The following is a 14,497-nucleotide window of genomic DNA, read 5'->3' as shown; positions in this document are numbered from 1 at the left end:
TATTATTTTCCTATTATTTACCTGCAAACCCCACATAATAAAGGACAGTCTGAAACCCCTATATTGATTTAAAGGGTTAACAACTCCCCAAATTAGAAATAAGGGCTGAACTTGTCCTCCATCTCCCAATCTGTGATAGCACAGGTGATGTATTGTTTATGTATCATAGTGAAATATGTGACATGTTAAAAAAAAAGATGAGAAAGAGACCTAAGGGGAGGATATACGAGAGAGAGAGAGAGAGAGAGAAAAATAAATATACAGACTTATTCATTCCTAAAACATATTTAAAAAATGAGATTCAGACACCTGCACTGGGGCCAGGTGCTGCTTTATAAGAAAGCCAGTATCTCTAAGCCTCCTCCCCAACACACACACGCACACACACACACACACACACACACACACACACACACACACACACACACACACACACACACACACACACACACACACACTCTCTCTTTAATGTAATCTAGGCTTGTAAAATGACTTATGCTTATGAATTCTGAATAAAAACGGCTATACATAAAAAAAGACCTATTCATTTAGACTGCTACGTTGACATATTTTCCCGTCAAATTTATGTAGAGCGGCTTGTGTCAGTGAACTCAAGATAAATGGCAAATCAGGATCGCAGCACTTTTTCTAATGGAAACTTTTTCTTATTTGATGAATCTGCTGGCCTCTAAACTCCGGGGAGCACATACTGTGCATACTATCAAACATAATTCATGCTGTGAATCCCTTTATTTTACTTATTTAGTCTTTTCTAGACGTCTCTCTGCACTCAACACATAACATAAAACACACCACATTCCTGAAGAATGAACCACTTTTGTCTCACAAACAGATTTGCTTTGTATCTGCATATTTGAGCACTTCCTCACACATACACACTCACAGCAGTATGTTAGACCCTGAAAGCAATGCTTTTAGGGCAGCGGTGTAGAAAGGTGTTGGATGTTCCCTTTACAGTAGAGTAAACTTGGTGGTGTTTTTGCAAACCTGTGTTTCTTTCTCAGGGATGTCTAGAGAGATGCCATGACTATCTGTGTCTTACATGCTGTCTTTTCTGAGGCTTCTTACCTCGAAAGATAGAGAAAATATATGCTCACTGGTGTGTAAAAGAGCTGTATCTGTGCAGCAGGAGTCAACGCTATTATGGTTCTACTTGATAGATTGTTAGTTTGAGCTGCTTTATGCTAAAAAACAAGCTTATGAAGTATCTGTACATACATTAAACTTTGCAGGCATCTGAGGGCCAGTGGTGATATTTTTGGATTGCGACTCCCTGTGGTCGATTACAGCGTGTTATCACCATTTTGCAACAGCAGGCAGAGGCTGTGGTTTTAGCAGAGCACACAGAGTTTTATGTCTGACAACTCAGCTCTTTTTTATGGCTGTATGAAGGCTGATGCCAATATATTTCAGAGTGAAGTTGCCAAAAGCCAATATTTTGTCAATATTCTGCCATTTTTAAGCCTAAAACTGTTTTCTAAAAAGTATTTCCTCATCCCATGTCTCTGCCAAATCAGTTCTCACTAACATACAGTAGAAGTACAAGAGCACACACACACACACACACACACACACAGACGCGCATTTAGTACTGTCATTCATGTGAGGACCCTTACTGACATAATGCTTTCCCTTCTCCTAACTTTAAAGGAGCGTATGCAACCTTGGCTTGTCGTACTTGCCATATCTCAGATTGTGTTTAAGTTAAAACCCTTACATTTGGTATAACATCAATTAAATACTGTATTTTTAGCTGGAAGTATGGAAACGTCCATATGTATATGCTTTGGGGGGACTGCCTGGGGCCCAAAACCACCCATTTTACACTTTTCTTTCCATTCTTAAGGGCCAGTAATTTAGCATAAAATATAACATCTGCTTGTGCCTTTCAATTATTTTTTATCTGTTTAACACTGTTATGTCTATGTATAATATGTATGAAGATATTGAACATTCCCAGTGGCCAAAAAAACTATGCAATTCTAAAAATTCATCCAAGAATTTGTTTGGTGTCAAATAGCATATACATAAAGTTTGAACAAAATCTAAAATGTAAACAAAAACCTCTATCTGATTTGACACAGAATGACTCCCATGCTTACGTTAACACGTGCACACCTGGCCAGTCACTGTATGAAGTGAGGGTCAGTGTTGAATAGTTGATTGTGGACAGTTACAGAAATCATCAGACACAGCTTCACGCATTTCTGATGTCTGAAAGGAAACCCTCTGAAAGGGGAGCGGGTTTCAGACATAGTTCTACCGTCTGACAAACCTAACCCCAACCAGACTGATCTCATGAAGTTGCGTATGGATGACATGCCAATTCATATGCCATTTTTGACATGTTATCAAGACACTTACTCGCTTTTTAGCGTGTTTATCAACACCGTTTGGCCTCCATTGACTTACATTACCTTGTGATTGCGTGTGAATTTACGCCGTAGTGAGTAGTATGAAATGGCGAAAATCTGCATAGGGGGTTGGTCAGGGTGGTGGATGGGTCAAACACAGGACTTTCACCCAGAAGACCGGGGATTGTGTCCTGCGTGTCACGTTTCCTAAACTCAACCGTCACTTTCTTCTTTTCCTAAACCCAACCCCATTCTTCTTTTCCTAAACCCAACCCGTCCACTGTATGCGGTGCTCAAAATGCGTACAGATAACATGCCACTTGGCTTTAGAAAGTGGGCATGTATGTTTACGCGAAGTCATGATGTCATTTTGCCCCAACACATACCCTAAGCCTAATTCTAACTATAAAACTGAACCCAAGTTTTAACTTTCAAACAGTCCTTTAAAGTGACTATATGTAACTTTTTAGTGTTTCTGAAACTCTTATCATTTTTCATATAAGGATCTTAAATGACCTGTAAAGCAAACGAGACTAACAGTGAAAAGAACGCTATTTTTACGTAGTTTTTCTTAGTGCCGTTGCTTGGGTTCGATTTTTCCCGCATAGTCACAGAATGATTTACGGCAGATGGACGGTGCTACAGTAACGCATTCTGACGGGTCACAGATTTTGGCTGAAAGCCTGTGTTACTGTATCCATCCAGGTAAAAGGAAGCAGGAGATTTCTTTATATAGGCCTAATTGTATTTTAATGTTATTTTAGAAGTTGTTTAGATGTAGTTATGGCTGATACTGGGGCAGGGCCATCACAGAAAAGAAGGAAATTAAACGAAGAACAATTAAAAGCTAAAAGGGAAAGGGAAAGACAACAGGCGAAAACGCTTGTCAACTACTTTTAAACAGATGGAGACAATTACGGGATTGTAAATGATTCAAAAACGTCCCCGAATTGCCCCTCAGGTATGTTACATGTCTATTTAATTCATAAAATAACTTTACAATGCGCAATGTGTTTGTATGTCAGTAGCCAACATTAAATTACCTCCTCCGTCCATTTAGTGTGAATGTTTTATTTGTTTTAGTCCGTGTTTGTGTTGGCCTACTATTTTCTTTTCCCTTGTCCCCCCCTGTACTTGTGTAAAGCATCCTTGGGTTTCATGAAATGCGCTATATAAGTTATTACTACGTTGGTTGCTACAACAATCTCTTAATGCTTTGGCTCCTGACACAGTGACATTGATAAGCGGTTTAGCTCACGAGACATCCAAAGTAGGCTAAGTTACCGTATGCAACACTTGAAATGCAACGATGCATCTGTAACATATTCTCTTATTGTAAATTAATGATTTTCTATTTGAGCAAAACATTCATTGTGACTATGTGACCTCTCCATAACGCTAACTTGGTAATATACAGTGGCCAACACAGCACCCTAAAGAAAAGACCTTTACGACAGCAGGTGTGGTAAAAACACTACCTGAAAGTTACATATAGCCACTTTAAAGAAGTGAGAACCAGTTTGAAATGTCCTTATTTTGCAAAAATGTTCTTGCCCTTAAAGTCTGAAACTTTTCCACTGCATAGTACGGCTCAACTAGACTTTACTCGACTTTTTTGGTTTTTCATTAGCAAAAGTTGTGGATAGTAACCCTAAAAAGTCTTAACCTTAACTAAAGAGGCAACTCCCAACAATGTGACTATATGAACTCATTTTTGTCCCCACAACATGATTAATACAAGTCCACACACATACTATCCCATATGTCTTTTATGGTCCCAAGGGATAAGAATAAAAAAACGTATTTTTATTACACACACACACACACACACACACACACACACACACAAAATTATATTTTGAGGGCCAAAGTTCATGCCTGACCTCGGGAACAGACATTACACTCTTAACTCAACATCAACTTACTTGATTTTTCCAGAGCTATTAACCGCATCTCATGGTCTTCATCAGCAAATGGAGTTAGTTGTGTGTGTGGAGGAGTTGTCATCACTTGATCTACAGTAGGTGTGAAACTTGGATCACAAAACAGTTGAAAGACAATACAGTTGAAGGACAAAACAAAAAAAGATGAAAGCTCTTAAAAAGCAAGTAAGTGAACATTGAGTTCAGATTAATTTGTCAAAATTCAGTTTATTTCTTCTGATGAGACACTGGATTTGCTCATCTTTTTCGGGCCTCTTAAAATCCTTCAAATGAAACAATCTGAGACTAAAACGTGTTCATAACCTGTGATGGACATTGCTTCATTTTAAGGGCACTCTATTCTACAGCTACAGACAAAAAGTATACTTTCAAGCCCAATTTAGTTTTTTTTGCTGTCTGTGAAATGGAAACAACATTGCAGATATGATGATGTGACAGACAGACAAGTGTTAGTACTGATAACAAGAAGGTGTTATAAGGTAAAGTGTTAGAGACACGCAGGAAACATGGTGATTTGTTCCCCCTAGGGTTCGTATTTTATTCATCAGGACTTGATGCATCCAAGTATAGGATCATTCGGTTTTGGCACCTTTTAAAGATTTCATTTTCAATTTGAACAACACATTAAAAATCAAAAGAAACAAAGAAATGACTAAGGCTGTGTGAGTTTTTAAAAATAAAATACATACATACATATATTTATATATTTATAAAGAAATCAACCAAACCATTTAAAAAAGCAGTTTTGTTCAATGTAGATTGTTTGGTTTGTCTCACAAAAGCAATAAGATAAAATATACTAAATAAATAAAAAAGAAAACATAAGAAAAATACACATGAAAACATTAATACGTTAAACTTTAGCGTCTTTGCTTTTTTCCCCCCTTATAATTATTAACCTTTAAAACTTAAGTTTCTCAAGAGCAGATTTGCTGTAATTTTATAGCATGCATTTAATTTCTGAAATTGTGAGTCACTTAGCTTCTCTTGTACTATTTCATATTTAACTTGTTTTTATTTTTGTGTTTGGCGTCCTCTTCTTTTCCTTCCCCTCTGCTCCTTCCTTTTTATTTTGTAGAAGTCGTGTTTGGAGTCTTTGTGAACTTTGACCCCTTTTGTTGGCTCTTTCTGTTAAGGGGTTCAACTCTCCCGTTACGACCCCCCAGAAAAGAAAGCGAACAGGGACTGAGAAAAAGACGAGAAGGTTCTGTTAAAAGAATAGATATTATTCTACTGTTGACTGTCTGCATCTGCTTTTGGTGGCGTCAGTCGCTGTGTACTGCTGCCACCTAAAGCACCTTCTCTTGTTCTCACCCTTCAAACGAACAGATACTAAAAGAGTCTTTTCTCATACCAACAGCACTTGGTTTAGTTAACTTGGTTTTTCTTCTTTTTTGCTTCGGTAAAGTCTGTAACTCTTGATTATTAACGTAATAATTTATTTATAAAAGTAATATATATATATATATATATATATATATATATATATATATATATATATATATATATATATATACATATACACACATATATATATATATATATAGTACCTTTGTTAGAGATTACAGATTGGGCTAATTCTTACTGAATCCCAAACTGTAACAATTCACAGTTTTAATGCAAAAAGAATGAGTCTATAAATAAAAGAGGTGTGAATCTGAGTGGTGGGCCTGCTGAGGGGGAGCTTGACCTGTTGCTCCAACCAAAATTGCGGGGCAAAACTGTCAAACCAAAGGGCTATGAAATCATGAAATCTATATCTCATAAATGCCCAGACTCTCCCACCCTGCCTTTCAGTGCCCCAGACCTCATAAACAAACCCTGCTCAAAAAATGACAGATCTCACTCTCTCAGGACACCCTGACCCATTCTCACTGTTCTGCTATTCAATCCAGGAACACAGCAGACTTGTTGAAACTCTCTCAACAATGGTAATGGAAAAGTCATGCAGCTGAACAAAAAGAACAAATGTCTATAAACATGGAAATCCATCTTCTCCTGGGACGTACTGCGCCCACAGGGGTTCCCGTGTCTCCTGGTCTCCGCCGGGCTGCCCTGGCCTGTGTCGAATCCCTCATACTGGCGTAGTGCGGCGATTGGCTGTGTTGGTCTGGCTCGAGTCTTTCAGGTCCTTCTGGATGCAGTTGTGGACTTGCAGGAAGCCGTGGTCCCTCTCAGAGTTGTAGGTGGCGGTGGGCGTGCCAGAGGACTTGAGGGTGTCCCGGGGCAGCGTGTACATGGAGATCTCCGTGGATGGCAGCGCGCTGAAGCCCTTGAGGCCCACCGGCGAGGTGTCACGGGAGTGGGACGGGTCTGTTGAGCGGGAGGAGGAGCGCGAGCGACGTCTGTATCGGTAGCGATAGCTGGGGATTCGTGTTATGGCCGAGCCTTGGAGGTAGTCGGCTGCGCGCGCCCCTATTCGGAGCTGTCGATGGCGGTCGATGAACATGTGCACAGCCAAAACGCCCACCATCTCAGCCATGATGAAGGAGAGGGCACCAAAGTAGAAGGACCAGCCGTAAGAGTAGCTGTTCTTCTTCGAGTCGCTTTTCGAAGGGTCCCCCGCGTTGGCTGATATGTACACAATGATCCCGATGATGTTGCTCAGGCCTGAAGGGTTGGGTGGTGCAGGATGGCGAGGGATGGGTTATGGGTAATGGGTTCGTGGGGAAAAGGACAAAGAAAACAAGACACAAAGTATCAGTCAGGATGAGCTCATAGGCTGAGTTATTCTTAGTGTATGCTTAACTTAATGCAGTATCATACCAAATATGTTCTGATTCATGCACTGTACACAGTGTACTAATCCTGTCCAACTCTCCATCCAACATGACTGATCTGAGACTCCTAATCTTTGCCCTTGCAGCGAGAAAAAAGGCGGCTTCCGTTCTTGATGCAGATCATTTGGGACAGTATATAACATAATCATTACATCCCATCATACATCCACATACAGTATATATAATTTGACTTGTTGGTTAAGTCACACATGGCGAAATGTTTGATCTAGGAAGATGGATCGTAGGGAAAGTGTGTCAGGGACACCGTATTTTTAGAGATGAGTCCCAATGGATGACTTTAGCCCAGCAACAAGATCAAGAGAAAAGAAAAGAGGACAAGATAAGGAAGAATAGAAGAAGTGACTTGTCGCTGCAGTACAAGAGACGACCGGTGCATGGCCTTTTTAATTTATTGTTGTGATATAATGTTAATCACAAAAGAAGTGAGTAATGACAACTTTATGAAGGAATAGTTTGACATTGTAGTTGGATGAGAGGATTGATTCGACTTGCATGTCTGTATGGTAAATATTACTGCTACATCCAGCAGACCACCAAGGGGTACAAGATCCGCCTATTAAAACCTCTAACTTTGTTTGTTATTTGGATTAAACAAACAAACAATATATAACGTGTTAACTAGTCAGCTTTAGAGGTGACGGTAGGCGGATTATTCTTACTTTGGACAGAGCCATGCTGACCAGTTGCTGGCTGTATATTTAGTGGAAATGTAACATGATGGTGAGGTTGGAAAATAATTTAATAACATGAAACCTGAAATTCATCTGAAATGACTGGCTCATACATTTTGGTGGTCATTTTGTAAGCTGCTATTCTAGAACCAACGAAAGGCTTTTATTGTAAAGCCACTGCTGGAAGCAGTCATGGAAGTTAAAAAAGTACTTTTTTAAGATTATGTATTTGTCATTTTTCCCCTTTATTACATAGTTTGACAGTGAAGAGGCAGACAGGAAACTGGGGGAGAGAGAAAGGGACTAGAAGCAACTGCAGCAACAGCTGGAATCAAACCAGCAACATTGCGGTTATGGGGGACACACTGTAACCACTTGGCTACCAAGGCACTACCGACCAGGCATTGTTCAATAAAACTGGTCAAATTCAAAGACACAAGAATCGCTTTCAAGAGGTGGTTCGCCTCACCTGCAGACACAAAGAAGATTCCTGCGCTGAGGATGATGTTGTGGCGTGACTTGTAGAACTCACTGGCAGCTATACACAGGCCTCCCATGAAGAGCAGGATGACACTGAGGATGGGGAAGATGCTGGAGGCTCGCACCGCACCTGCAAATCAGCGGAGGGCAGAAAAAAAAGGGTGGAAGGAGTGCGATGGGAGAATGGGATGTCATTTTGGTGATGAGAAGAACAGCAACAGGGGAACAACGAAAGAGGGGAAATGGCAGCGGGTAGTGCAGGGATGAAAGAAACGATGAGTGTAAAGAAACAAAGAGAGAAACGCACATTAGAATCCATTTCAGCATCTGCTCCTTGTGTGTGAGCACATCCTAATCAACACCCCATCAGGCCTGTGAAAGACTCCATCAACACTGTCTAGTGAGTGTGTATCCCCACAGTGAGCCTGTTACCCAACCTTATGTAATCACACTGCTTGACTCTCCCTCTCCCCCTCTCTCTCTCTCCCCCTCTCTCTCTCTCTCTCTCTCTATGCAGACTTCTCTGCAGACCACAGAGCTAACTGGCTGCTTTATGTAGCATTGTGTGAATGGCAGTCAACAGAAGTGCTACAGGGCTCTGGCATGTACTGTATATGAGCCGGGATTGCGGAGCGGAGGGATGCAGCCCGGGTTCTTGAAGCAAAACAGCGTCCTTGCAGCTAATTATCAAGAAGCAAAAAGGGGAAGAGGTACAGTATATGATGTTACTTTTGAGGTCAAGCCAGGGTCAGAAAAGAGCTGCGCCCTCAGGTGTCAGGTAAAATTAGAGTCATATTTGAGTTCAAGAAGCAGACAGTTGTTGGGAAACAATGAGTAAGTCTCCCCCAACTTGTCCATTTGTGTCAGTCACCTCCAGCCATCCTTTCATACTCTACCTCCCCTCCATCTCTCCCCCCTCTCTCCTGTTTAACATGCACACTTAAACTTTCATCAGGCTGGTTAAATTTTCACCACTTCACCTCATCTCCCCACGTGGCTGCCGCCTCAGCACTTTCCCAACTTCTCCCCAAAGTGCTGACGCCGGGCTGGGTGGCTCTGTGCTGAACTCGGCCGCCTGCACCTCCACAGGGACCCGCCGAGGCTCCTGACGGCCCATCTGCCTGCCTACCTGCTGCCATTCATTGCCCACCCCCACCCCCACCCCTTCTCTCTAACAGGGATTCACTTATCCTCTACTTATCCTCTACCCCCCCCCCCACAATACCCTAAGGCTTTGTTGCACCCGGCTCGGTAGGCAAGCTACCCTTAGCCCACAGGCGGGCTGATAGGCAGCAGTCAACAGCTGCAGTGGAAGAGAGCGCCAAGCGGTGGCCATGGCTGGCTCATCGCTTACCCTCCACTGGGCTCTCAACAGCAACCACAGCGAGACCAGTGCCTGGTAAGGCTCTGTGTGCTGCTTCATACTGTATGTGCTATTGTGCTGCATGCATCCAAACATGAAGATGTTATTCACACAATTATTGTGTGTGTGTGTGTGTGTGTGTGTGTGTGTGTGTGTGTGTTTTTGTGTGCACGTAAACATTTTTTGTCTCCTATAATATCCCCTTTAAATACAACCTGCTCCAGCCATGTTGTAATGTGAAATATGAAAATGAAATGAAAAAATGATTTTGGTTAAAATATTAAGTTGAGACGTGTTTTACAGTGATGGGAGAAACCGATTCTTTTTACAATATCGGTTCCTTTGAGTTGAATGTAAATCAAACCTTTTGAAATTTGATAGTAATTGCAAAATGTGCCGTCTTAAATATGGCAGTTTCTCTGTGACACTCTTCAATGCATTACCAGTCATCATGTACAACTTTACATAAGATAACATTTTAATACATTGATTCAGCATCCCATTTGAATGTAGGTAGGCTATGTAAGATCAGTACGATGTTACAGAAATATGATTTGACTGCATCGAGACGGCAGGGCTGGATTGGGACAAAAAATCGTGATTGGTCAGACACATTCCCTGGAGACAGTCCTCTTAAAATATGCGTGCATTCTATATGAGTTGCCTGGTGTTCTGCGTTCATGTGATAGTTTTGGATCCTTCAAGAGGGGTCTCAAGACTTAACTGTTGATCTGCTAAATACAATAACCATAACCATAACCCTTCCAAAAAGCAGCAATAAAGCTGAGAGCAGTATATGCCCTGGAAAAGAACACTTTGGCTTTGCAATGCTACTGAATAACATTAGCTAATTAAGCAATTCAAGGAACACTGATGCTTGTATCAACACTGATTTTATAGATCACACAGACTTTTCAGCTACCCAACAGGCCAACCGCTAGCATTTTCAATGTAAGCTTAAGCAGTTAGGTTACCTGACAGCCACATTAATGTTACAGCCAAACTGCTTGTTGTCGTTATGACGTGAGGCGCACATAACACACACACACACACACACACACACACACACACACACACACACACACACACACACACACACACACACACACACACACACACACACACACACACACAGCCTCCGTCCCTTCCTGAGAGTCCCTGTTCATTTGCATACTCCTTACCACGTTGTCAACTACTGTCTCTTCCATCTTTTCCTCACTCACTCCCATGGCCCTGACATGGTCACTCTCCTCCTCGGCTTCTTCCCTGTCATAATGTTGTTTCTGCTTCTCTGTATAGCCAGCCACCTCTCCTCCTTCCTCTACTTCAGGTAATGCTGATGTTGAAGCAGCTATTACAGCCCCAAACATGTCCGGAATTTTGGCACATTTTGAGGCATCCGCCTGTAGATTCTTAATCTTTTTCTCCTGTAATTTCTCTGCACCTCCCTTGCGCTTTGGTGGTTGTTTGTCCATTTTAACGTGGATGCTAAACTTCCGGCATAAGCATAACTATTACAGCTCATGTCTCAGGGCCGGGAGTGGGGAAGGGGGTTCCTGGATTTGATTGGGCCGGGCCAGTGCCGATAAAGAAAATTAACTAATGGGCCGCTGTCAGTTCTTTATGGGCTGGTGCGGCCGAAATAAATAAATAAATAAATAAAAATAAAAAAGGCTTATTATATTGGCGATTCAGCCCAAAAGTGCCTCGGCCCACCGGGAAAATGCCCGGTATGCCAGATGGCCAGTCCAGCCCTGCGAGACGGTGACTGCACCACTGTGGCAGGCAGCGTGAGCAGTACCCTACGATAACAGCGAGTGCGTGGGCAGAATGAGTGCGACTCATAAGCATTAGGTACGTTCGACAGGCTGACCTGGTACATACACATACACACAAAAAGAGTCGTTCCAAAAAGATTTGTTTGTTCATTTTCGCCCATCACTAGTGTAAGACATTTAAAAACACTTTCCAACTTGACTGTAATGTCCCTTAAGTTCCAACATCACACTCTAAATTGCATATTGGACCACGATTAGCTTCTTATGTGACTTCTTCAAATTGAATTGAATTGAAAAAATTCATCATGTGTTGTTTGGTAAAGATTTTGGTGTCCCATGATGATCTAAATGCTGGTTCAGAGGCATTTATAGCAATAAGGCAGCAGGGAAAGAAATATAGACATACATGACAGCTACAGAGATTCTTCTCATACTTACTGTACAGAAGGAAGCGTGAGGAGTTCACAGGTTTCTGTATATTCAGGTTGATGTGTGAAAATTGCACCCATTAAGAATACAGACTATATATTCATTTTTGGGCATGATGTGAAATGGTCTAGAGGCTGGTGACATCAATCTATTTGTCCAACATTTGGTCCAACTACTGACCACATTGGCGTGAAATTTCATACGGTTCTTTGCGCTCCCTCCCTGAGGCAGAATACTAATGATTTCGTGACCTTTCCGCCTTTGCCACCATCAGGTCAAAACCTTTCACTTGGAATATCGTGCACAAGAAATAACAAAATCTAATGGAGAGATAAACATGATAAACATTTAGTGGACACAAACGGATACATTGAAACAATACATTTTCATCCCAAACGCTGGGTCATTAGAAATAAATAATCCATATGATCATTCTGTCCAACGATTTTGTAATGTGGGCTATAATAACCTAGAAAAAATGGATTGTTTGATATTCATTTATCATCAATTCCTGATTTGATTGTCCGATTAGATATCAATTAATTGAATGCTTTATAACTATTCCCATGACGCTTGTGGTCCTCCATACTTTTTATTTAGTATTACTATTTAAATGACTTGTAATAGTGTAATAATTATTATATAAATTAATTATTCTATCTTCACATTTGTGTGTTTTTGTGTATAAAACCTTTAAACTTGACTCAACAATAATGGCGGACTGATCCATCTGTTTTATCATAATGGGATGGAAGCTGAAGAACGTTTTGTATCACTAGCGAGCACCTTTATGAATGTGTTTTTGACCCGACACCTTAATGTGTCTGCTCCCTGTCCCACCTGTGCTCATCATGTCATCATTCAGCATCATGATGTGCTTATGACTTTCTTCAACCTTGACGGAAACAGCCCCGGCGTCTGAGCTGCAATCTATGTGATGAAGAAGACTTTAATGCCGTTATTCTCCGTCCTCCATCTTTCTGTCATCTGTCTGTCGCTGTCTGCTGCACACAGTCATCTTGCCGTCTTTGCCACCCAGCAAATCTTTTCTTTCACTCTTTTTTTCTCTCTCCATCTCTCTTAATTCACACTCAGTCAAAGCACGAGACGATTTGAAATACAAAGCGTTGTTTCGTCCTAACCCTGTCCCCCACCTCTCACATGTCTCCATGCGCGACCAGAGGGGATTGTGGGGTTTAGTGTTACCGGTGAGGTTAGTTAATTAAATATTAAGTTGTCCTGAGAGTTGACCCTGCTCCTGTGTCCCTCTCTAAATGCATCACTCTTCCTAACCCCCCCCACGTCTGTGCCTCCATCCCATCAACCCTGAAGATATTGACATGGTTGTTCACAGCACATTACCTGGGAGAAGGCACAGGGGTTCTTTTTCATCCATCAGCTTCATTTGCAGAGACAAAAGAGAAATAGAGGGCCTGACTAAATGTATTGATTGTTGACAGAGGGGCTGATCTCAAGGTGACACCAAAGTTTAAGAAACCTCAGAGAGGTTCTGTTGCAGTCAAATGCAGAGACAAAATGGTTTAAACTGTTTAAACTTTAACACCTGATCATGTGTCATTCCAGCTGTTTGACGTAGACCTGATTACAATGAGGGGATTTTGCCTTTTTATTTCACCAAGTTGCTGACCTTCACAGGCATAGTTTTATTCACTAAATCTGATCTCATTGTGGTCATAATTTAGCCCAAAAATAGTATTGGCAACATGTTTAATTTAGTCCATTTTGGTCCAAATTAACAGTCTGTTTTAGTTCCTAAAGTTGTTGCTAAGCTTTCACAATGTTACACAGCCTCATGCTGTAGCCTACTTTGTGTAAATATGATCCATTACATGACGGCCACAAATATGAGAATAAGACCCTGGTGGAAAAATACCAGAATGTCCCTTTAAGTCAAACATGCAAAAAACTAAAACTGCCAAACCTGCAAGAAATTAGTATTATTATTGCATGTATTATGTATTCGTTTTTTGTGAACTAATTGTTTAGATGCTGGATCATACTGCCATAAACGGTTAACACTAAATAACTGTCAATAGTGTCCCATGTTAGTCTAAACACTTATTTTCCTCCCAATGAGCTATCTGTGGAAACACTGAGCAGTAAAAGGTGGTCACCCTTAAAAAAGCACAATATATAAAAATACTACTGCAGACTATTAACAATATGAAATTATATGAAGATCATATAGCAGCATCCACCTTATAAAGCCCATATTATTTGAACCCTTCTCAAAAAAACTTGTGAAATCCAAAGATAAGAACTCGGTGTGGCAGCTGGTCTCTGCAGAACGAATGCCTCAGGTTTGGAGAGCTTCTGAGAAATCTTGAAAGCAGTGATGAGTTCTTGTGATGTCGGAGCTTTCCGGGGCAAAAGGATCCAACTCATTTGCATGGCTTCGAGGATCGGCTGGCCCGCAGTGCTTCTCCGGTCCGATGCATTCTCTGTATTAACATCCATGTTTTAGCAGCACATTTACGCCCTGCTACACCCTGTAACGCCCTGCAGTGCCCTGCTACGCCATGAACTACTATAACTACTATTTCTAGTTATTTCCATTATCTTTATTGTGACTATTATTTCCACTGTTCATCACACCCCCAACCGGCACCGTCAGACACCGCCTACCAAGAGCCTGG

At 41.3% G+C, this 14,497-nt stretch overlaps 1 protein-coding gene across 1 annotated transcript in view; it reads right to left on the bottom strand.

Moving 5' to 3' along the window:
- Nucleotides 1-4,828: 4,828 nt before the first annotated feature.
- The window catches only part of cacng2a (calcium channel, voltage-dependent, gamma subunit 2a), a 67,263-nt gene continuing 57,594 nt past the window's right edge, over nucleotides 4,829-14,497 (bottom strand). Inside the window, exons 3-4 of the mRNA XM_031318962.2 lie at nucleotides 8,260-8,400; nucleotides 4,829-6,928 (exon numbers count right to left, since the gene is read on the bottom strand). Coding sequence (XP_031174822.1) covers nucleotides 6,393-6,928; nucleotides 8,260-8,400 — 677 coding nt within the window. The 3' untranslated portion in view covers nucleotides 4,829-6,392. The remainder of the gene's footprint in view (nucleotides 6,929-8,259; nucleotides 8,401-14,497) is intronic.

This window comes from Sander lucioperca, chromosome 21 (genome assembly GCF_008315115.2).
Source record: "Sander lucioperca isolate FBNREF2018 chromosome 21, SLUC_FBN_1.2, whole genome shotgun sequence".
NCBI classification, from domain to species: domain Eukaryota; kingdom Metazoa; phylum Chordata; class Actinopteri; order Perciformes; family Percidae; genus Sander; species Sander lucioperca.
This window is presented reverse-complemented; position numbering and strand designations above follow the sequence as displayed.